The sequence below is a fragment of the Pseudorasbora parva genome, chromosome 6, assembly GCF_024679245.1.
Source record: "Pseudorasbora parva isolate DD20220531a chromosome 6, ASM2467924v1, whole genome shotgun sequence".
Taxonomy (NCBI): domain Eukaryota; kingdom Metazoa; phylum Chordata; class Actinopteri; order Cypriniformes; family Gobionidae; genus Pseudorasbora; species Pseudorasbora parva.
The window spans coordinates 31,599,825-31,624,927 of record NC_090177.1 but is presented as its reverse complement, the minus strand read 5'-3'; the positions used below and the strand labels follow the sequence as shown (position 1 = coordinate 31,624,927).

At 40.8% G+C, this 25,103-nt stretch overlaps 1 protein-coding gene and 1 long non-coding RNA gene across 3 annotated transcripts in view; both read left to right on the top strand.

Annotated features, from left to right (window-relative positions):
* Positions 1-6,841, top strand: part of LOC137079511 (waprin-Phi1-like) — a 38,617-nt gene extending 31,776 nt beyond the window's left edge. Inside the window, exons 4-6 of the mRNA XM_067447462.1 lie at positions 1,072-1,224; positions 5,496-5,648; positions 6,771-6,841. Of these exons, the coding sequence (XP_067303563.1) occupies positions 1,072-1,224; positions 5,496-5,648; positions 6,771-6,841 (377 nt within the window). The remainder of the gene's footprint in view (positions 1-1,071; positions 1,225-5,495; positions 5,649-6,770) is intronic.
* A 400-nt stretch (positions 6,842-7,241) lies between these two features.
* Positions 7,242-19,633, top strand: LOC137078895 (uncharacterized). 2 transcript variants are annotated; one of them, XR_010905367.1, is made up of 3 exons: positions 7,242-7,316; positions 14,814-14,975; positions 19,176-19,633. It is a non-coding gene; the product is annotated as an uncharacterized lncRNA (long non-coding RNA). The 2 variants fall into 2 exon arrangements; XR_010905366.1 differs by lacking the exon at positions 7,242-7,316 and adding an exon at positions 10,197-10,337.
* The last annotated feature ends 5,470 nt before the right edge of the window (positions 19,634-25,103 follow it).

Sequence of the window (25,103 nt, the reverse complement as noted above, 5' to 3'; positions counted from 1 at the left end):
CTTGTACTCCCATTCGTGAAACAATTCGGCTGCTGAAATGGACGACAGCCCGAGGCGTCCGAGGATGTCTCTTTTTAATGCATCATAGTTGTCAGCCCTCTCAGTGGGCAGTGAAAAGTAGGCTCGTTGTGCCTCACCGGTCAGCAGGGGTCCCAGCAACCGCGCCCATTCGCTCCGGTCCCAGTTCTCCTGAACCGCCGTGGTCTCGAATAGCTGAAGGAACAACTCGATGTCATCATGGCTGGTTAACTTCGGCAGCAGCTGGGTTGCGCGGACGCGCGGATCAGGCAGCGGGACGCGCGGATCAGGCAGCGGAACGCGCTGGGCAGGGGTGAGGCGGAGAGCGGCGACTTCCTCTTCAAGCTTTTCCTGAGGAGCCATCAGGTGTTCGGTGATCTGTTGCTGTCGCAAACTCACTTCGGTAAGGCACCTGATAAGGTCGTCCATGATGGGGGAGGAGCGCCGCTTTTTTCTCCGATCCTGTTGACTGCGTGGGTGAGAAAAAACAATGTCAGTGTTGAGGGGGTGGTTGGTGATCCTTCACGCTCTTGCCCGCATTCTCCACCAGTGTGGCAGGGTGAAGGATCACGCAACAATGAAATTGGTGCAAAGCCCCCAGAGGGTGGATTTATTGGTGTGAACTTTGACAAACGTGATGTGTTAAGGTGCAGGTGCGCTGTGAATGTCCTTCTTCCGGGTGCCCTGGTGCTAGCGGTGACGTGGGTGCGGCGAGGTGGCCGGAGCATCACAGGCTGCAGTCTGGGTGAGAGAGAGAGAGACAGGTTAGCGTAGTGCTGCATGGAGATCGTGCTCAAACTGGTGTCCCAGAGTGAAGGCCTTTATGTCCGGGCCTGATGGCCTGCAGCTGTGACGATCCGGCCCGTGCTGATCGTTTGCAGGTGTTTGCAATGAGTTGCCAGGGCGACGCTGATGAGAGCTCGGGAGACTTGTCACAATATATATATATATATATATATATATATATATATATATATATATATATATATATACTGTGAAAGATTCATTCAGCATTCAGTGATATGTTTTCTCTGTCATGTGTCTGTATAACAGAAAAGCCAGGAGTGTGTCCAAGGGGAAACATTGATCCAGCAGTGTGTGCCATGACAAGCTTCAGATGGATGTGTGACTATGACAGTGACTGTGCCAAGAATGAGAAATGCTGCCACAATGGATGTGTACTTCAGTGTATGGCTCCAGTTACAGGTATTTGTTATGTTATGTAATGTTATGTAATGTAATGTAATTAACAGTAAATAACGAATAAACCACACGTTTTCTGTTATTAAGCTCTGCAACATAATTAACATAAAGATAGTAGCCAATATTTTACATATTGGTTGTAATGGCATCTTTTTATCAATGAAGGCCAGTATCACCGGTACCAATACTAAAAAAAATATCTCTATTCTTAATTTAAGTCATCAATTATAGCCATTTAGCATTACAGTATAAATGAAAGTTATTGTTCCCTTATCGCCGGGGAGTCTAATCAGCTGTTTGTCTGCTTCAGCACCCGGAGTAAACGGAACCCCGCCTCTAAGCAGACACTGAGCAAGTGGATAGTCAATTTAACTTAATATTGTTTAACTGAATATACGAAGCAAACTGCTAAAGTAACAACAACATTAACAACACTGAAATAAGAGAGTGCTGTTTATCTATTAATCAGAGGCGCATTAAAGTTACTATAGCAATTGTAGAGACCCGGCGCGTTTACTTCAGAATCATCATCATATAAGGAAACTGTCCTGTATAAAGAGAACAAAGAAGGCTTTTCTTTCTATTCTGTGAAGTGCCTGATATTTCCATGGAAGCGTTGCATGTTTAATGCCTGGAACACTTTAGTAAGGTTGTGTGTAGCCATTACTATGCACTATCATACACAATAGTTAGCATTAACTAACAGTACTTTTAAGGCCTTTTTAAATTTTGGCTTATTTAAATTTCTACAAATGCCATTTTATAGACTAGGCCAGGGATTACTAAAGTGTGGTGCGCGAGCTGCCACCAGGGGGTGCGCAAGAGGAAAAATGTAATGGCGGTCTGTTTTTTTAATGGGATTTTCCATACAACAAAAAAAAGACAAGATGATCGCGGAAGATTTGGTTTCAAAGTGAAATGTAAAAGTGCCTATTTAAGTGAGTTTGTCGTTGTGTGTTGTTGTGTTTTTCATTAAGAATAATAGGCTAATGAACCCACAGTTCAAGCAACCCGCCCCCGAATCGGCGCTAATTCGAAACTAAAATCAGCATGGTTGCACAGAGTGCGCACTTACTGACGAGCTGTCATTCACAGTGTGCGCGCACTGGCGCGGTTTCAGTTCATGCATATGGAAGCTTAACTTTCATAGGAATTCATTGAAAGTACTCGCTTTGCTCCGCTCCGTTATTAATGCCGGAGCAGCTGTGTGCATATGTTCCTTTCGGTTAGATAGAATTAGTGATTTAAAAGCCCAGTCGGTGATACTGGTCACACGTTAATTAACCGGTGGGAATTTCCACACCGTCACATCTCTATGCGTGCCAACTCGTTCCACACCCATAGGACCTCCGTTCATCTTCAGAACACAGTTTAGGATATTTTAGATTTAGTCAGACAGCGTATCTAAGTGTAGAATGGGAATAAAAGAAAAAAAAACAAAAGCTAATAAAAACATCATCAGAGTAGTCCATATGTGACATCAGTTGGTTAATTAGAATCTCTTGAAGCATCGAAAATACATTTTGGTCTAAAAAATAACAAAAACTACGACTTTATTCAGCATTGTCTTCTCTTCCCTGTTTGTGTTCAATCCTCAAATAAAGATTCAAACAGTTATGAATCAGCGTATTGAGCGCGTAAATCAGCGCGTGCCAAACTGCTGAAATCACGTGACATTGACGATCCGATTCATTGATCTATTTACTGATTCATAGTGAATTGTTAACTGTTCATAACCGTTCATTCATAACCGTTTGATTCATAACCGTTTGATTCATAACCGTTTGAATCTTTATTATTGATTCAAACCATTTGATTCATAACCAAATTCATAATTCATAACCGTTTGAATCTTTATTTAAGGATTGAACACAAACGCGGAAGAAAAGACAATGCTGAATAAAGTCGTAGTTTTTGTTATTTTTGGACCAAAATGTATTTTCGATGCTTCAAGAGATTCTAATTAACCCACTGATATCACATATGGACTACTTTGATGATGTTTTTATTAGCTTTCTGGACATGGACAGTATAGTGTGCATACACTTAGATACTCTGTCGGACTATATATATATATATATATATATATATATATATATATATATATATATATATATATATATATATATATATATATATATATATATATATATATATATATATATATATATATATATATATATATATATAAAATATCTTAAACGGAGTTCTGAAGATGAACGGAGGTCTTACGGGTGTGGAACGACATTAAGGTGAGTCATTAATGACATAATTTCATTTTTGGATGAACTAACCCTTTAATTAAAGTGAACTTAAAACAATCTTCACATAAACATGTTATAATAAATGTCATATGTACCTGTGGCCTTGCAGAAATTGAAGAAATTTAATAATGTAATAAAGTATATAATATTATAAATAAATAAATAATAAAAAAATATATAAATATATATATATATATATATATATATATATATATATATATATATATATATATATATATATATATATATATTTTTTTTTTTTTTATAATATTATATACTTTATTACATTATTCAATTTCTATTTCTTTATTCAATTTCTGCAAGGCCACAGGTACATATGACATTTATTATAACATGTTTGTGTTATAATTTATATATATATATATATATAGTGCTGTCAAGCGATAAAAAATGAATTATTCGCACATTTTTATTTAATTTTTTGTAATAATTTCAGTTACTCTCCAAGTGATTTTAACTTAACTTTAAGACATCATATTTTAAATATTTGTTGTAATGGCAACTTTTTATCAAGTGTTTTTAGGCCAGTATCACTGATATTAATACCACTACTGTCACTGAAATAGATTTTTTTTTTTTAAACATTAAAGTATTAGTTCACTTTAGAATGAAACTTTCCTGATAATTAACTCACCCCATGTCATCCAAGATGTTCATGTCAAGTTTTTTTGAGGAAAACATTCCAGGATTTTTCTCCATTTAATGGACTTAATTGGAAACCAACGGGTTGAAGGTCCAAATCAATGCAGTTTCAAAGGAAGAGCTTCAGAGGATCTGCACGATCCCCGATGAGGAATAGGGTCTTATCTAGCGAAACCATTGGTCATTTAAATAAAAAAATAAAAACAATAACGGTGTGTCTATTCACACTAAGTGCAAATAGTGTGCCTTGTTGGCAAGTTCTATTCGCACTAGCTCCACCTAGCAATGCCCGGCTGTGCCACACAAGATTTAAAAAAAAAAAAAACGGCCATAGTTTAACGTCCTCAATGGCGGAATCACAAACGCGTATGCATGGTTAATAGGCACTGTTTTGTTGCGATCAACGTGGCTTATTGGGTAGGGATAGGTGTAAGGAGGACTTTTAGTGTTCCTTTAAGGCGGCATTCAATTTTTCTTATAAAAAATATAATTTACACGGTTATTATTGCATCCTGTCAATGTACAACAATACTGAAGTGCAAATAGTATGTATAAATATGAGTATACATTACATGTAATTACTATTTATATGGCAAAGAACTGCTACTTTTATATGGTGTGAATTGAATATATCACTATTTTCACGCAGTAAATAGAATCTACAGCTATTTGCACTTAGTGTAAATATCATCTATCACTAAGAAAATAAATAAAATTGTAAAAAAAATTCTGTATACATATAATCTAGTTGCTATCAACGCGGTGTAAATAGCATCTATCTAAATAGCAACTAGATTATATTTACACTTAGTGCAAATAGCCGCTGCCAATAAATAATAACATCTTTTGAACCACAAAAAAAAAAAAACCTCAACTTCAGTGTTCTGCTTTTGCAAAATGTATGACATCACGTCGGAGAAATCACGCACGTGGAAGTACCAACCCAGTGTTAAAGCGGATGTACAAAGACTAAATCAAACACCCATTACATAAAACAGTGATGTCAGACTATTCTGAAGTTGGAGGAGAACATGAGATGGAGTTTTTCGGCACTGGGTCGGTACTTCCACCTACGCCACGGGCTTGACCTTTCCGACATGAGTACATCATATGTCATGAAGAAACAGACACTGTCACACTCATCTCATTTTCTCACAACTCTTTACCAAAACGAACGACAAATAAAGCATAACATTTTAAAGTAGAAAGACTAAAATAGTTATTTTTTGTGGAACATATTGCAACAATATATAGGTTCAACTTACAACTTTTTTTTTTTTTTTTTTTTTTATTGTGACAATTCAGCATTCAGTGATATGTTTTCTCTGTCATGTGTCTGTATAACAGAAAAGCCAGGAGTGTGTCCAAGTGGAAAAATTGATCCAGCAGTGTGTCGCCGGATACGCTTCAGATGGATGTGTGACTATGACAGTGACTGTGCCAAGAATGAGAAATGCTGCCACAATGGATGTGGACTTCAGTGTATGGCTCCAGTTACAGGTATTTGTATATGTTGTGTTATATTTAGTGCTGACAATCAAATAAAAATACGAATGAATCACAAAATGTTTCGTAATTAAAGGGTTACTTCAGCGATCAGCATATTGTTGAATCAGTTATCAGAATCAGTTATCACCCTGGAGTATATTCGAATGATCGTGCTTCCCCCTCTCATATCCCCCTGAGACGAGAGATTTTATGCTTTTTATTTCGGGAAAAATTACTCCGGTGACGCAAATATGATCAATTTGCATCATCGGTAAAATGCTTGGCCAGACGCTATACAGCCAGCAGAGGGAGCTATTTCCGCATGTTTTCAACTCGCACATGGGGGATGGGGTCGCACTCACAGCTCAGCTCGGCTCAGGCATTCATGGAAACGGTGCAGCCGGCGGAGCAAAGTGAGTATTTTATCTTCTCAAGTTAATTCCTATGAAAGTTAATCTTCAAAAGGCATGAACTGAAAACGTGCCAGACTGAACACATGCTGAGAACTACTGCCGCGAGCGTGGACGCGTTTACCTCAGCTCTCATCACGAGAGCTCATTCAGCTCATCACGATGAGTGTAATCTTACTCCTGCTGCGTTTGTGCTGACACTTCCTCAGCGGCTAAATCACAATATATTGAACAGACACGTTCAGTTTTTAATTGTAGTGTCTGTTCTCTAACTGAACTGATTTTATGAAGATGAATGCGGTGGTGGAAAAGTAAAAGTGATTCAGTAGCGGTGGCTTTGGAAGGGGCTTCACAGGGCACAATATTTTTTTCTCCCAGGATGGTAGGGGAAGGTGCCGCCGTTTTCGTCTGTGATTGGCTAGAAGGGCTCTCCTCCAATTGGTTATACATTTCACTTTCATGACAGGCTGTAAGCTGGTCTGTTTTGATCGTCTTTACAACAGAAGTAAACAAAGTTTGTTTTTGTGACATATGGGGACATTCCTTTTTTCCTTCATAAAAACCGTATTTACTGCCCCCTTACACTGCCCCTAAACCTACCCATCACAGGAAACATTCTGCAATTTTACTTTCTAAAAAATAATCCTGTATGATTTATAAGCATTTTGAAAAGTGAGGACATGGGCAAATGTCCTCATATTTCACCCTCTCCTTGTAATACCAGGAGCCAGTGTAAGGATTCAAGTACAGGGGAAATGTCATCCTCTGCCTGACGGGTTTCCAGACAGAATTTGAGCGGCTGCATTCTGTACCAACTGTAGTTTGTTAAGGGTAGCTTTTGGGACCCCGGCAAGCAAAGCATTACAGTAATCAATTCGTGAAAATACAAAAATGTTAATTATCTTTTCAGCCACAGGTAGTGACAGCATGGGTGGCGTTCATGTGTGTTAAACTCGTAAATACGATCTTTACGACATGACTTGAATGCACAATTACTCCTGGTTTATGGAGTAAAAATGGCAAAAGGCAAATTATAAGGCAAGATAAGCTGTTATACCTTTTATTTCATGTTGTTTTATGTTGTTAGCATTCAGTGATATGTTTTCTCTGTCTTATGTCTGTATAACAGGAGTGTGTCCAATCAGACGTTATACAGCAGAAGAGTGTACCTGGATACGTTTTGTGTCATGTACTGATGACAGTGACTGTGCCAAAAATGAGAAATGCTGCAGCAATGGATGTGGACTTCAGTGTATGGCTCCAGCTACAGGTATTATATTATTTTATTATATTTTTAATATATTTGATATATTTTAAATATATGTTGTAATGGCATCTTTTTATGAATGAAGGCCAATATCACTGAAACTAATACAGTTCCTGGTATCTCTATGAAATTGATTTTTTTAAACATTAATGATAGAAATTCAGCATTTATGTATAAGGTATATCTATATTTATTATAACATTTATTTGGCTTTAAAAAATAATAACAATGATTTATATACACCCATCAGGTTGAAAACACCCACAAATTTAGAAACGCCCACTCTTGTTCCGCCATGTTTCTTACGGACACGCCCCCAACTCGTACAGATCAGCGGTGCTTCTCAAAATCCCTCCTCGTTTCCTCACTACTCCATCCTCCATCCTATGACCCGAAACCGATGGAGCTCAGCCATCTTGTAGGAGATCTCAATTTTCTATGTGCACCGCCAGGAGGCGAGGATGGAGGAGTGAGAAGGCTTCCTGAGGAGTCATGAGCGAGGATACACTGGAGTATCCTTTGCGGAAGTGTTTTACCGACTAAACGTGACGCAAGCATTAATTCTCCTCCCCCTTCATATCGTGCCACAGTTTATTCATTATTATTATTATTATGTTTACATGTACAAGACACAAATGTTTATCAAATAACAACTACTGACACAATTATATCAAAGCACAATAAAATGAAAGAAACAAATAGAGAAGGGGGGGTGAACACTCAATCTCATGTCAGTTTCAGTCAATCTCATGTCAATCTTGAGTACCTATAGAGTATTATTGCATCCTTCATATCTCCGAAAAGTCTTTAGTTTTATTATATTTATAAAAGAAGTATAGGCTATACCGAGTCTTTCCGGAAAAAAACGAGCGCCTGGAGGCGTATCGTGTGGGCGGAGCTAAAGAATGACGAGTGCGCACAAAGCGGTGACATTCTCAAGCGTGGAGAAACCCAACTAATCTCAGCTAATAGATATATGATCCAGAATCAAATTCGGAGGCTGAAATAAATTGAACAGGAGGACATGATTTGGTTTATGGACTATTGTATGCGACTAAACCTTAGCAGTAGCAAGCAAAACGGTTTTGCACGTCAGACTAGTGTAACGTTATACAGAACAACAATGGAGTAACGTTAGCGCATTTGAATGACGAAGCACGCGATCGTGTCGTTTACTGATGTTTACTCACGCAAAGATAGCCAACAGCAGAGACATTTGAAGCAGTTTTACTCACCGGCTGCTTCCACAGCAGGACCGAACCTTTATCGCTGGGACCGCTCCGTCAAAAACACACTTCTTTGGTATGATTTGGTGAAGTCCTGTGACAGCAGTGACCGTGGAAATCCACTTTGCGACGCGACTAAAGCGATGTTGTGAAGCTTCCCGTCATTTCTGCGTTCAAATCGGTTCAAATGCAGCGCTGCCTTCCCGGAATGCTGTGCTGAAGCGCTGAAGTCGCTTGATGTCACTCATAGGAATAAAGTGGAGCGCGGTGCGTCATAAGTGTTCACGGACGACTGGATCTGCAGCTGAGAGTGTTTATGGGCGTGCATTTCCTCTCTCGCTCTAGTCACGCGTGCGCACCCTACTGGGGGAAGAGCCCGTACGGCCCATACAAGGACCTTCTGCTCTGTCGACGTCAAGCCGACCCACACTCGAAAAAAAACTCTCCGAAACTTGTGAGAAACTGGAAGGAGTATTTTTGACAAAGAAATACTCCATCAAACGTCCAACATTAGTTTTTGAAACTTTGTCTATGTTTAGGATGGGAATCCAAGTCTTTAACAGTGTAAAAAGCTCAGTATGCATGAAACAGCATTTCATCCCCCCCACCCCCCCACCCCTTAATAATAACTGGTAATATTAATTAAAATATGGACAAATATGGTATTTTGTGGAGGCTGAAGCTTACAATATGAATAGTTAACTCTAATGTTCAAGAATCCCGAATGCAGTCATTATTAACTGACGCCGCTTTGAAGTGACGCTAAAGGGAGCGAGGATATATAATTTCACTTGATTCAATTCCTCCGTCCTCGCGTCTTTTCCTCACGTCCTTCCCTTGCATCCTGAAGGGGTGGAGCTAATGAGCGAGGAAAGGAAGCTAGGAAAGGAAACGAGGATGAACAAATAAGAATTGGGAAGCACCCCAGGCCTTAAAGAAAATCCCCAACTTCCCATTGGTATTTACGACTTCGTGGTGGCGTTCATGTGTGTTAAACTCGTAAATACTATCTTTACAACATCACTTGAACACACAATTAATCCTTGTTTATTTGAGGGAAACAGAGGAGAAAAAAATGGCAAAAGGCAAATTATAAGGCAAGATAAGCTGATATACCTTTTATTTCATGTTGTTTGTATATTTGGAAATGTATTTGGCATGTAATTTATTGTTGCACTCAATGGACTGAAAACTAGCTAACGCTATAAGCTGCTGATAATGCATATAATAACAGATAAATATACTGTAGTTTATATCTTACCTAAATAAACAATTTGGTTTTTAATGTACGACTTTCATAAACACCGCATTCGTAGGGGCTGCCATTGTTGTTTCGTGGGCTATGTGACGTCAGAACTCGTAACTGGGAGTACATCGATCTAGTACGAGTTCACGGGTGGGAAGTCACAGGTTTGACTTCCGTTCCAGTGCACTTTCACAGGTTGAAGGTCGGAAAAACAACGGTTACCGGTTGCCTGAAACTCGGCATAACATACCGCTGGAATGTGTGATTGACCAATCAGAATCAAGTATTCCACAGAGCCTTGTAATAATAATATATATGTATAACTTCCACATTTTTTTTTACACTCAAAAATGTATTCAACATTCAGTTATATGTTTTCTCTGTCTTGTGTCTTTATAACAGTAAATCCAGGAGTGTGTCCAATCAGACGTTATACAGCAGAAGAGTGTACCTGGATACGTTTTGTGTCGTGTACCGATGACAGTGAATGTGCCAAAAATGAGAAATGCTGCAGCAATGGATGTGGACTTCAGTGTATGGCTCCAGCTACAGGTATTATATTATTTTATTTTATTTTTTAATATATTTGATATATTTGTTGAAATGGCATCTTTTTATGAATGAAGCCCAATATCACTAAAACTAATACAGCTCCTTGTATCTCTATGAAATTATTATTTTTAACATTAATGATAGAAATTAAACATTTATGTATACGGTATATCAATTTCAACATTTATTAGGCTTTAAAAAATAACTTTTAATTAAAGTGTACTTGAAACAATCTTCATACAAACCTATTATAATAAATGTCATATGTACCTGTGGCCTTGCAGAAATTGAATGAGGAAATAGAAATTGAATAATGAAATAAAGTGGTCAAAAACTTTACAATCTTCACTGCATATATAATAAATTATATAAGGGATGCAACAATACAGTTAGTCCACGGTTCAATATATTGAGACTTACCTCGGTTTTTAACCACGGTTTTCGGTTCGGTTCGGTTTGATGGCTTGTCACATCAGTTTTTGCTATTCTTATCTTAAGCGACAGGAACAGCAAGAGGTTAAGGAGAAAATAAAGACAATACTCAAAAAACAATACTAAAAAGCAATACTCTTTATTTATTTTACTTAAAAGAATTTAATAAACTTACTTAAACTTAAAACTTTACTTAAAGGTCCCGTTCTTCGCGATTCCATCTTTCAAACTTTAGTTAGTGTGTAATGTTGCTGTTGGAGCATAAATAATACCTGTAAAATTATAAAGCTCAAAGTTCAATGCCAAGCGAAATATTTTATTTAACAGAAGTTCCTTTTAAAGTCTGCAGCGAACGGCCGGTTTGGACTACAGCAGGAAGTGCAGGGATGTAATGACTTCACTAGAACCGTTTGTTGACTAACCCTCCGCCCACAAGAACACGCAAAATAGGGGGCGTGGTCTTGTTGCTCTCTCACGTGGAGAAGGTTTTATGCAGAAAAAGGATTGCATCAACTGTGGATGGCTTCAAGGCTGTCCTGCTGAAGTTGCAATCAATGGAATGACGAGGATGTTTCGGGTTTCCCGCGGGGGCAATATGCACGCACGTGTTGCACGTTGTTGTCACGGCGACATAAACAAATTTCTGCATGCAGAAAGACGGATGTTAGGGTAATATTTTACAGTTATTTTAATCACAAAAACAAACCATTGCATCACGTTAAACAGGCCCATTGGCTACTTGCATAATAAGCAGTTTTAAATTTAAAAGGTTCAATGCCTTATCGCGCTGACATGACCGAGCCAGACCCGAACCTGAACGTCATTTCTAAATAACTGTCCGAACTCGGCCCGACCCGTCGGGTACCGTCGGAACCCGTCGGGCTCGGGTCGGGTATCCATCCTCTAGCGCTCAGCGCTCATTAACCCCGGTGAGAGCAGCCTTAACTCGGCCCGTCCTTTTGACGACTGCCGCTGCCTGGCAGAAGCCCCTCCAATGACACAAATTTGCGTCTGTTGTGTAGTGAATGAAGCGAATGGAGTCAAAATGTTCACGCGTCCAAGTTCACGCGAATAGCGCTATTTATTCGCGTCACTCGCGTCTGGTGTGAACGCAGCAGAATGATCAGGACAACCTTTTAAACGCAGTTTGATAGCGAAATAAAATACTTGCTTTGAGTTAGCTTTAGGTGTGTGTGTCTGTCGGAGCTCGGATTGGTGTCTCAGAGGAGTTTTTCGGGCGCAAGGCTGGTTCTCTTATCTTCTCCTCTCTGGCTGGGAGCCAGGGGGCCCTCTCGCAGAATGTTCGTCTCTCTTGGCGGAATGCTCTCGTGGTGGAAGGCGCGCGTAGAGTCTGTGTTTAGGCTCTACTTTTATAGATTAGGATTGGCTGACGCCCTATCTTTGAGATGATCCAATCAGTAAAGGGGGTCCAAAGGCTTCCTTTGTCTATTGAACTCCCCTCTTCCTCGTGACTTAATCAGAATGGTTTATTCACACACAGCTGGTACTTCTGTTCTAGGCATCTTGTTGTAATTTGCACACGAGATTCGGTACCGTTGGGTTCCTGTGATTGTAACGATACCATGCACAATATTCCTGAGAGTTGAGAGTACAGAGATACAGGATTTTCCCAGTTACTTGCATACAGTGTTTGATTTACATACAGTAACATCCTAGCTCATTTTAATACATCATATAAAGACATTAAATCAAGAATATATATATATATATATATATATATATATATATATATATATATATATATATATATATATATATATTTAATACGTTGAAAGAGGTAGTGTGTCCAATCGTCCATATATGGCTGATGTGTATGTCACAAGACTGTCCATGTGTATTGGGACTGTATGTGTGGGTCAGAGGTCGAAAGGAGGGTAGTTTGTGGGTTCTTGTGGAGAGTGCCTCTGGCGTCAACAACTTCCATGCTCACAATCCCTTCTCACAAGGTATTTTGGGATGACAATATGGCTCTTCATCTTGATAATGTTATATGGTTGCAACATACAAGGGACATTTGTATGATCTGATTAGATAATCACAGGATGCGTGATGTTTGAGCTCTGGCCATTTGGTTAAATTTCTTATGCAGCCATTGTTGCTACATATATATATATATATATATATATAGATAGATAGATAGATAGATAGATAGATAGATAGATAGATAGATAGATAGATAGATAGATAGATAGATAGATAGATAGATAGATAGATAGATAGATAGATAGATAGATAGATAGATAGATAGATAGATAGTGCCTTGCGAAAGTATTCGCCCCCCCCCCCCCCCCCCCCCCTTGAACTTTGCGACCTTTTACCACATTTCAGGCTTCAAACATGATATGAAACTGTAATTTTTTTGCAAAGAATCAACAACAAGTGGGACACAATCATGAAGTGGAACGAAATTTATTGGATATTTTAAACTTTTTTGACAAATCAAAAACTGAAAAATTGGGCGTGCAAAATGATTCAAACCCCTTAAGTTAATACTTTGTAGCTCCACCTTTTGCTAGCTGTAAGTCACTTGGGGTATGTCTCTATCAGTTTTGCACATTGAGAGACTGACATTTTTGCCCATTCCTTCTTGCAGAACCGCTCCAGCTCAGTGAGGTTGGATGGAGAGCGTTTGTGAACAGCAGTTTTCAGTACTTTCCACAGATTGTCGATTGGATTCAGGTCTGGACTTTGACTTGGCCATTCTAACACCTGGTTATGTTTATTTTTGAACCATTCCATTGTAGATTTTGCTCTATGTTTTGGATCATTCTCTTGTTGGAAGACAAATCTCCGTCCCAGTCTCAGGTCTTTTGCAGACTCCATCGGTTTTCTTCCAGAATGGTCCTGTATTTGGCTCCATCCATCTTCCCATCAATTTTAACAATCTTCCCTCTCCCTGCTGAAGAAAAGGGATGTTGTGTTCAGGCTGATGAGCTGTGTTGCTTTTACGCCAAACATAACGTTTTGCTTTGTTGCCAAAAGTTCAATTTTGGTTTCATCTGACCAGAGCACCTTCTTCCACATGTTTGGTGTGTTTCCCAGGTGGCTTGTGGCAAACTTTAAACGACACTTTTTATGGATATCTTTAAGAAATGGCTTTCTTCTTGCCACTCTTCCATAAAGGCCAGATTTGTGCAGTATACAACTGCTTGTTGTCCTATGGACAGTCTCTCCCACCTCAGCTGTAGATCTCTGCAGTTCATCCAGAGTGATCATGGGCCTCTTGGCTGCATCTCTGATCCTTCTTCTATTTGTATGAGCTGAGAGTTTAGAGGGACGGCCAGGTCTTGGTAGATTTGCAGTGGTCTGATACCCCTTCCATTTCAGGTGCATTTATACAGAGACTTGATTACACACAGGTGGATTCTATTTATCAACGTTAGTCATTAAGGTCAGCATTGGATCATTCAGAGATCCTCACTGAACTTCTGAAGAGAGTTTGCTGCACTGAAAGTAAAGGGGCAGAATAATTTTGCACGCCCAATTTTTCAGTTTTTGATTTGTTAAAAAAGTTTGAAATATCCAATAAATTTCATTCCACTTCATGATTGTGTCCCACTTGTTGTTGATTCTTCAGAAAAAATTACAGTTTTGTATTTTATGTTTGACACCTGAAATGTGGCAAAAGGTCGCAAAGTTCAAGGGGGGTGAATACACACCCTATATATATATATATAATATATATAAATCCTGATTAAAGCTACAATTTTCTCTGTTACCTTTGTTCTTTGATTATCATTAATGGCTGACATAAGAGCAGGTTTATTAGGCCGCTGTCACTTTAATTTCTGTCACTGACGAACATGACACTGTCACGCACATCTCATTTTCTCACAACTCTTGTGACCAAAACCCATGAAAAAATAAAGCGTAACATTTTCAACTAGAAAGACCAAAATAGTTATTTCTTGTAAAACATATCCCAATAATATATATGTACAATTTACGAAAGTATTTTTTTAAAGAGAAAAATTCATTCAGCACTCAGTGATATGTTTTCTCTGTCTTGTGTCTGTATAACAGTAAAGCCAGGAGTGTGTCCACGCAAACTTTTTACACCGAAAGAGTGTGACTTGATTGTTTACAAGAGGCCGCCGATGACATGTACCGATGACAGTGACTGTGTCGAGAATGAGAAATGCTGCAGCAATGGATGTATACGTCAGTGTATGGCTCCAGTTAAAGGTATTTATGTCATGTTAGTGTAATTTAGTGCTATCAATCAATAAAAAATGTTTTAATTAATCACACATTTTTCTGTAATTAATCATGACAATATAATTAACGAAAAGACAGTTGCCGATATTTAAAATATTTGTTTAATAACATCGTTTTATGAAAGAAGGCCATTAGCACCGATACCAATTCCAATACATTCAGCATTCAGCATTACAGTATAATTGAAACCCATCAATTTGAACATTTATTAGGCTTTAAAAAATATAACATCTTTTAATTTAAGTGAACTTAAAACAATCTTCACATAAACCCATTGTAATAAATGTCACATTTAGCTGTGGCTTTAATATATCAGAGGGCTCATTTTTTTCTGTTGGCCCAGTTTCTTATTTTTTTACCCATGTATGCTTGTAAATAGTACTTTATACAATTTCTGTGTATTTACTACCTGTTTAGACCAGTGGTTTTCAAACCCTGCACATTTTGTTTGTCTCCCTCATTCATCACACCTGATTCAACTCATTAGTTAGTAGAGACCGCAAGAAGTAAATTGAGGCTACGTCTACATTAAAGGGTTAGTTCACCCAAAAATTAAAGTTATGTCATTAATGACTCACCCTAATGTCATTCCACACCCGTAAGACCTCCGTTCATCTTCAGAACACAGTTTAAGATATTTTATATTTAGTCCGAGAGCGAATTCAAGTGTATGCACATTTTACTGTCCATGTCCAGAAAGGGAATACAAACATCATTAAAGTAGTCCATATGTGACATCAGTTGGTTAATTAGAATCTCTTGAAGCATCAATCGAATCAATCCGAATCATTGATCGATTCACTGATTCATAACCTTTTGAATCTTTATTTGAACACAAACAAGGAAGAGAGGACAATGCTGAATAAAGTCATAGTTTTTGTTATTTTTGGACCAAAATGTATTTTCGATGCTTCAAAAGAGTCTAACTTACCAGCTGATGTCACATATGGACTACTTTGATGATGTTTTATTCTCTTTCTGGACATGGACAGTAGGCTATAGTGTGCCTACACTTAGATACACTCTCGGACGAAATATAAAATATCTTAAACTGTGTTCTGAAGATGAACGGTGGTCTTACGGAGTCATTAATGACATCGATTTCATTTTTGGGTGAACTAACCCTTTAATCCGCATAGATTTGAAAACTGATTTTTTTTGTTTCACAACGCTCTCAGTCCAAACCTATGTTTTCCAAAAGTTTCTCATCCACACTGAAACGTCAGTAAACGCCTAATTCAACTTACTGCGCATATGTAAGACCACATAAAACCTCACTGAGATTATACAGACATCTAGCCTGACAAGCCAGACCCACATCAAGATGTTTGGTCTGGAAACTCACCATTGGCAGGGCTCAATCCGAGGGGCGGGATAAACGGTTGTCTTTCAAACTCCCTTTGCACGCAATTGGAAAGCGCTACAACCAGCCAGAGCAATGAAGAAGGCGAAGCAGAGCTCGTTGACAGATTAAACTTTCGCCGTATCTGGTCGGCAAAACTCAGAACACATCTTCTCTTCTTAAGAATGACTTCAGTGCCGTTCTTTGTTCTTTTCTCAGAGAAAAGCTTAACTCCAAGTCTTCCAGAGTCACGGTCAAAGCTGATTCAAAAGACTGCCGTTTGCCAGTTTCTGTGTTTACTAGAAGCATGCAAGCACAACTTTGTTGCATTATGTTAAGCCCCGCCCACCGACTCTATACACGATATGATTGGCCCGACCAGAGTTTGGCGTTTACAGCTCAGAAGTGTATTGAGAGTTGCTAGACGACACTTGCGGCCAGGGCCGGATTTACCACCGGGCCGATTGGGCCGGTGCCCGGGGGCCTCCGACCTCTAGGGGGCCTCCGAGCCTCATCCTTTTTTTTTTTTTACTTTATTATTGGATTAAATAAAATTAAACAAATCATTAGTAAGTGTGTTAAAAATCATTTATTTGCACACACGTACAAAAAAAAATCATGATCAGCTTTTTGGCTGTGTCTGATGATGACAATGATGAGTCATCAGCATATCGGAAACTGTTGATTGCGGCAAGACAGGCGGTAGAAGTCGAAGATAGACATGAAAAAACAACCAACATGGTTAAAAAACGGAAGCAGCGGAGCCACAAAATGGAAAGCTAAAAGGGAGAAGGATAGCAGTGAGGATTTAATTAGGAGTACTATTCTAACCATCTCCACTTTTTTCCAAGTCTTTTTTCAAAATTCACTTTTTTTCTGAAAGCGGCAGAGACCCGGCGTTGACGTGTAGATTAACGTACATTACCAGTTTGACAGCCTCAAGAAATGTTGGCCTATCAATTACTTTTTCCCCTTATTAAAAACCCTGATTATTATAGATGCCCGGATCGGCACAGAAACCTTCCATCTGCGTCCACAGAGTCCGACCCACCTAAATATTTTATTTTTCTGATTTCTCCACTTGTCTGTCCCCGTTATGATGTTGCTTTTTAAATCACGTAACCCTAGGCAGCTTTGATGAGGTATTTCCTTGAGATGTAGGCTATATAATAAATGTTGTGAAATAAATGCAAAATATAGCATTAACACTACTTTAGTATTGCAATGATACAGCACAGCACCAAGCGCGCTTCTCATCGGAGCTGCCTCAGCGATTTGTCACCGCGGCACTCATCAAAATATTACCGTAGCCTACATTTGAGATGACCAATCAAATCAAAGTAGGCGGGCTTTACATTCACAGAAGATACTTAGCGCGAATTTCATAATTCAGGTGATTCATAATGTATTTTTTTCTAATGTAACATATTTTGTCAATGTGAGTGGAAAATAAACATTAATGAACGTGATTTCATCAGATTAGACAGAATGTGAATTTTTGACTGTCTCAGTTTGTGTAAATCCACTTGGGGTTCAGAGTATTTATTTTTTCCCACATTAATTTCCCACGTCTATAGTAGCTACAATTACGTGGTTTTGTTTCAGTAATACTTTTTTATTGATTTACCCTGAAATAATGGAAGTGAAATGTGACAACCTGCCCCATAGGTGGAGTATGTGAAGTAACATGAGCATATGACAGATTAAAATGTTATCTGATATAGGCTAATTGAAAGAAAATAAAAAAACTAAAATATTTTGTCAATAAAAATTCTAATTTGAAAAGAAATAAAGTTAAGTTTGACAACAAACATCGTAAAATGCAGCTATACAACATAGTTCAAACCCCCCTAAATACCTTGCATTTGAGAGCTCACTGATATTAAAACCCTGCTTACGGCCCTGTACTTACATTGTTATATTAATATTGACTTTATTTTTATGACCAGATAGGCCTACAATACAAAAACAAGAGCTCCTTTTTACTGTTTCTAATAAAATTACGATTTTTTAGAAACTATGTTTCTTAAAAATGATTTTTTTAAGCTGTGTGAGTTTGGGCCACGAGTTCTGGGGGGGGCCTCCAAAATTCTGCGCCCAGGGGCCTCTGCTTTCTAAATCCGTGCCTGCTTGCGGCAGATTAGATTTGCTGCCGCTAGGCTGTGTCTAGATTTCTAGGCTAACAGACATCATAAAGTTATCACAATTCTTTTGGCAGGATCATTTTATTTAGCAAAAAATCTCACCATTGACTGATGTGTCCAGGTCGCACTCGCTCAACCATTATGTTTGGTCTAAAACGCAACTCTACTCGTGTTTTGTCACATGACTTTAAATGCAAGTACATTTTCAGTCATCCTTGCAGGACTGTGATGTGAAGTGTGCAAAGTAATTTATTTTAGCAACTGTGTGAAAGTGAATGGCACATAACTGGAACAATAGCAGTATTAAGATACATATATTGGGACAATTTGCGTCACATGACTAAACATGCGTCATCGTTTTCAAATGACGTTACCTGCTCTGACACGAAGAAGGCGTTTTCCAATGTATACGCTTTGGAGACCCTTTTAAAAAAGCTACGTTTTCGTTGACTTAAAACTATTGCTATTGACGACGGCCATTATAAAGAAGGAAATCCCACAGAATTTAATCTTCCTTTTTGAAAAAAAAAGTGCATAGAGCTGCTTGTTTTATTTGTTGTTTATTGATTTGCAAATATAAAACTTGAAACATTTTCATCTCATTTGAACAAAATCATGATAATATTGATAATCATGATAATTTGGGTCACTATAATCATCCTATTAATTTTTTTTATACAGTTCCATTCATGGATGCCAGGATGGTCAGTGCCCTCCCGAAAAGAATTGCTGCCCAACCATCTGTGGCCACGCAGTGAACCGTGCTGATTTAACCAGGAGTAATACGATTAATTACATATGTTTTAGGGAAAAGGGAGTTATTTTACTTAAATCAGGGAGTTCTTTTACTTAAATCAATTCAGTGCTTCATTTATGTATGCTTTTGTATCACTTTAGCCAAAATGAGTGTGTTGAAATAACAGAAGCATATGGACATGGCTAGATGGCTAACTAAATAATATTACCCCATGACCTACAAGCTGAAGTAGTCAAAAATATTATTTGATATCAAAAATATCAATTGTTGCTGAAATGCACTCATGTTGAACAAATCATACTAAAGATGCTACATTTGCCATGTATCTGTCCTATATAAACTCTTGTATTCTGGTGAGATTCTCTGTGATTAAAGCATAAAGAAAGGCATCGTTTGGAGTCTGTCTGATTACTGCTCTACTCTAGCCTGACGTGGTCATACTCAATTTAAGTCAGAATATGAGTCTGAAACTGCTCCATTGGGCTGTGATTATGGGGCGTTTCAACCGAACCAGGAAAGACATTAATTGGATAGAGCTACAACCAATGAGAGCAACAAAGCAACGCATTATGTTAGTTGTCAAATGTCAACTGAGCTCAACTGCACTGTGTTGCCAAGTCCGCATTTTTTTCCGCGGGTTGTTTTCTATGTCCGTGGGTTGAAGCGACTATTATGTGATATGTAGACCCATGAGCAGAGCCGGATTAACGCAAAGGCAAACTAGGCACGTGCCTAGGGCCCGATTGGCGGGATAGGGCCCAGACAGAGGGACAAAAATAAATAAAAATAAAATAAAATTTACAAATGTCCTATCTACAATTTTTTTCAATATTTATTAATTAACTAAAAATAGTGACGATGTTTATCTTAACCATAGACTGTTACATTACGTCACATTAATGGCAGCCAGTTAAGTCAGGGGAGATGTCAGCGGCGGTCAGAGCGGGACAACAAAGCTAGCAGGCAGGTGTGTTTTGAGGAGGCTAACATTCAAGATGCTTCCGGGTGCGGCAAAATGTAAAAAAAAAAAAAAATGAAGAGGAACAAAAGAAGAGACAGCAGGGGGCTTTACAGAAGTTTCTGTCGGGCAGCCGCCCGGTCGACTGCTGTGAACCTGCTTGAGTCAGCAGAGCCAGAGGCCGAGCCCAGCCCGGAGACACGGCCCGAAGACGCGGCGGAAAAAATTCCCAATACACAAAATTTGGCTCAACGTGGTATTTTAAGATTGAACCAGGGCCGGCCCAAGGCATAAGCGAACTAAGCGGCTGCTTACGGTCCCCTTGGCCACCAGGGGGCCCCCAAGAGCACATAATATGACTTTTTGCTGCAGCTATGTTCCTTTATGTTTGAAATCCTAAAATGGCCTTTAAACAATTACTAAATAAACTGCAAAATGTTACGTTTTCTATGTGCACGGATTGATTCAGACAGCGCTGCACAAGCTCGCGGTGCCATCGACTGGACTAAAGCTTGTTCGTCAGGGTTCAAAGTCCACAAGAATGCAAATTTGTTCATCCCCAAATTCATAAAGAGAATCATATATAAATATGTTGTTGTCAACAAATAGAAGTACTAATGTCATCTGCGTGAATTTCCGCCAAAATAAAAGCTCTACTTAATATTTGAAAGAAATCCACCAACATTTCTTGTTTTAAAAAAGTCTCTTATGCTCACCAAAGGCTGCAATTATTTTGATCAAAACTACAGTGAAACCAGTTGTATTGTGAAATATTATTGCAATATAAAATAGCTGATTTCTATTATATATATATATATATATATATATATATATATATATATATATATATATATATATATATATATATATATATATATATATATATATATATATATATAATATCCATATGTGATATGAATATGTGATATGTATCAAGTAAATTGTAATGTGTTGCTGTGATCAAAGCTGAATTTTCAGCATCATTACACCAGTCTTCACTGTCACATGATCCTTCGCAGATTATTCTCATGATGATTGGCTGCTCAAGAAGCATTTATTTTTTATTATTATGTTGAAAACAATTGTGTAAACATCTTTTTTATGATTCTTTGAAATCTTTCTATTTTAGATAAATGCTGTTTTTTTTTTACTTTCTATTCATCAAAGAATCCTGGGGTAAAGAATTGTGAGCATATTTAGCATGAGACTTCTTAAAAAATCTATATATTTATTATATTTTAAAATATATTTAAAAATATAACTGTACTGTAAGACTTTGAATATTAAAGTGCAAATGAACACCTGATCACTCTTGCGGGTTTGCTACTTTTACAATTAAATACTGTATAAGGGTAAAAACATGACAGACAGACATGATGTTAGCAACACAGCTACAACTAATAAAATTGATAATGGGTGTGCGATTATTATCAAGAATTGACAATAGTCAATCGGTACCAAGGGGCCCCCAAATAAAATTCTGCTTAGGGCCCCATGAAGGCTTTGGCCGGCTCTGGATTGAACCGTTCAGTAGGGTGACGTTTAAGTCCCTTGGGGTCAGATAGACCCCAAACTTTTACAGAGCAATTGCATAAGGAAATATAAAAAATTTATATGGCAAACTATATATAATTTTTTTTATTTACTTCTCATCTATTCATTTATGCTGTGTTTTTGTGGATATTTTGTAGTTTTTTACCTATTTACTGCACAATTCCTTAACTAGTCCATAAATTGGCTCATGGAAAACGTCCCCGGTTACAACTGTAACCTTAGTTCCCTGAGAACAGGGAACGAGACGCTGCGTAAGCTGACGCTATGGGGAACGCCTCCAGCGTGACCGGTGTCTGAGCTACTATCAAATCACAGCAATCCTATTGACCGGCGACAGCCTATGATGTCATCAAGGTGCGACCAGGAAGTATATAAGGGCGCCTTGCAAACATGACACCAGCTTCTTCGTCTGAAGGGACTGTTCGCAGGCAGGCCCCGAGGCATGGCAAAAGTGACGCAGCGTCTCGTTCCCTGTTCTCAGGGAACTAAGGTTACAGTCGTAACCGGGGACGTTCCCTTTCGAAAGGGAACTCGAGCTGCGTCAGCTGACGCTATGGGGAACGATATACCCACGCCGCCATGCCGAGGGGAGTGCATGCCTACTGGCAGTGACAACTGTCAGGACAAGCAAATACAACTTAAATGCCTGAACCACTCCCCCTCTGGTCTCATTAGGCTGTCAGTGACAGCATTCCCTACGGTCATAGCCCGAGCTGTGGCCTTGGGGCACCTTCATGTACCCTACCCCGGCCGCTCAAAGGCCTGGAACCAACATGTTCGACAGAAGGGGTTCCTTTAAGGGAATGTGGCTAGGGGACCCGAGGGCGCCCCAGCCAATCACTATTCGGGAAGAACTTCACCGAATGCCACCAGGGAGGCTTGACCTGGCGTCACTATGCGGGACGCTTCCGTCTGCCAGCCCAGTCTGTTAACAACAGAGTCTCTGGAAACTCGCCTCTGGAGAGGCATCAAGCTGAGGGACTGCGAACTGGCAGTGTCCGCCTCAGGCCGGAACTCAGAGACGGGCTATCCTGGAGAACAGCGCTCAGCGTAGTGCTTTCCCACCCTTGCTAGCGAGGGGAGTCAGCTGCTCGATCCTAGGATCTACCGAGCACATACATTACAGGGGTGCTCAGGAGGCCTGAGAAGGCCTACAGGCTGATCTCACAGGGAGGCCCCGAGGGGCCTACGACCAACTGACCAGGCCCAGGCGGCCGTAAGCTCACAGACAACCCTCATAAGAGGGGAGCTCTTAAGCCTGCCTGGTAGGTACCATGCTGTAGGCAACCTATGCAGGTCCCTGTCCTGTAGGGACCGCATAGCAGCAGTGTAAATTCGTCGTGCTAGAGTATGCGCCCGCCATCAGGTGCCGAAGCCTGCTGGCAGGAACCACTAGCTGTCAGCTTGAGCCAGTTATGTGTCTCTGTCCAAGGAACTCATTCCCCCAGGGAGGCCCCACAGGGCCTACTACTTGCCAGGCTACTCGTAGCCGGCACTGAGACCAGGGAACGACCTCAGGGAGGCCTGGTGAGGCCTGCTACCTGATAGCAGACCATGCTAGCCGCCCTAGCTAGCAACCATGCTCACTGTCATAGGAACCAGGAACCGGGGCTCACCCTCCGGGAGGCCTAGCGAGGCCTAATCCCTGTCACCCAGTGGCCGAGGCCCTGGATCACCCCCTCAGGGGAAGCCAGATGAGGCCTGCTGCAACCCAGCAGGCCCTCCGGGAGGCCTGGTGAGGCCTGCTACCTGCCATCTGGTGACTGGAGCCCAGGAACACCCCCTCAGGGGAGGCCAGAGGAGGCCTGCTGTACCTCAGCAGGCCCTCAGGGAGGCCTGAAGAGGCCTACTACCTGTTATCCAGCGCTAGTTCCCTGGAGTACCCCCTCAGGGGAAGCCAGATGAGGCCTGCTGCATCCCAGCAAGCCCTCAGGGAGGCCCCGCGAGGCCTACTACCTATCATCCAGTGACTGAAGCCCAGGAACGACCCCTTGGGGGAAGCCAGACGAGGCTTACTGCTACCACAGCAGGCCCTCAGGGAGGCCTGGTGAGGCCTACTACCTGCCGTCTAACACCTGAAGCACGGGAATACCCTCTCAAGGGAAGCCCGGCAAGGCCTGCTGCACCCCAGCAGGCCCTCAGGGAGGCCTAGGGAGGCCTACTAACTGGGCTTGTAGCCATGCCAGCGACGAATGCTCGCTGGCAGGTCGGATGAATGCTGGCCGCTCCAAGTCGGGCTGACAGTGGCTGTCTGCTTGGCTGACGAAGACCTAGACATCCAGTTACCACCTGGGGAATCACCCCAGGGAGGCCATGATGGTCCTGCTTGTCGACGAGGTACTGCTGAAGCCGACATCGTCGGGATATTCCTCCCAGGCGCACATTGGCCCGATGTCGCGACTCACCCGCAAGGAGGCCTGCTGAGGCCTCCTGCTCAGAGTCCACTGCCAGGACTGCCCAAGCTGGCTGCTCACAGCCAGCTGGTAGCCCATGCCCCTCCCGGGGCTGGCTTCATCCCGGAGGCTCACGGGGTCCTCCATGCGATGACGCAGTCCCATCCGGCAGTGCCTACAGACATAGCCTAAACACATTGCCAAAAGCAGTGTACTCAGCAGAAAGTACCTAGACCCTCAAAGCGAGGGGAGTACAACTTACGTCACCTGCGTCAGGGCGGCCGCTCTTCCTTCATGCAGCAGCCTACCGTTCACGCTAGGGCATCAGCCATGGCAATGCTTCGGCTTCCAGGGGAGCATCCGACCGAACCATTACGAAGCACGCAGGTTGCGAGTGCAGCTCAACCCGAGCCCTAAAAGGTGGAGCAGAAGACACAGAGCAGAGGGCAAAAAATATTCACAAATATGCTACCCACCGGCCCAACATCCTCCAGGATGGGGCCAGGGGCCGCCAGAAGGTGGCAGCCACAACAAGCTCTGGAAAGCGGGGTTTTCGCAAAACTAGCCCACCCGCGTACAAGCGTGGGACGCCAAACCCCGCCCCACGACCACTGGCTAAGTCGCTGTTCATTCTGCTTCACACCAACCTGCATTACTAAAAACCCCAAAACGCAGAGAAGGGGGCGGGCCTTGGCCGGACGACTCTAATGTAAGAGGAGGCTGACTAGGGATGCGAAAGAAAATGCCCTGCAATATTCAAACCGAGGGCCTCGGGCGATAATTACTTTCCTTCTTTGGAAAGAAATGCCCCCCATCCCGCAAAAGCCTAGGCCAACCGATGCAGTGGCCCGGAGAGGGCCAGCCTACATAAGAGTATTATACACGGCTCGGGGGAGCGAAAAAACCTCAATAATACTCCGTCCAAGCCCTGCGAGGCTAGACAAAAA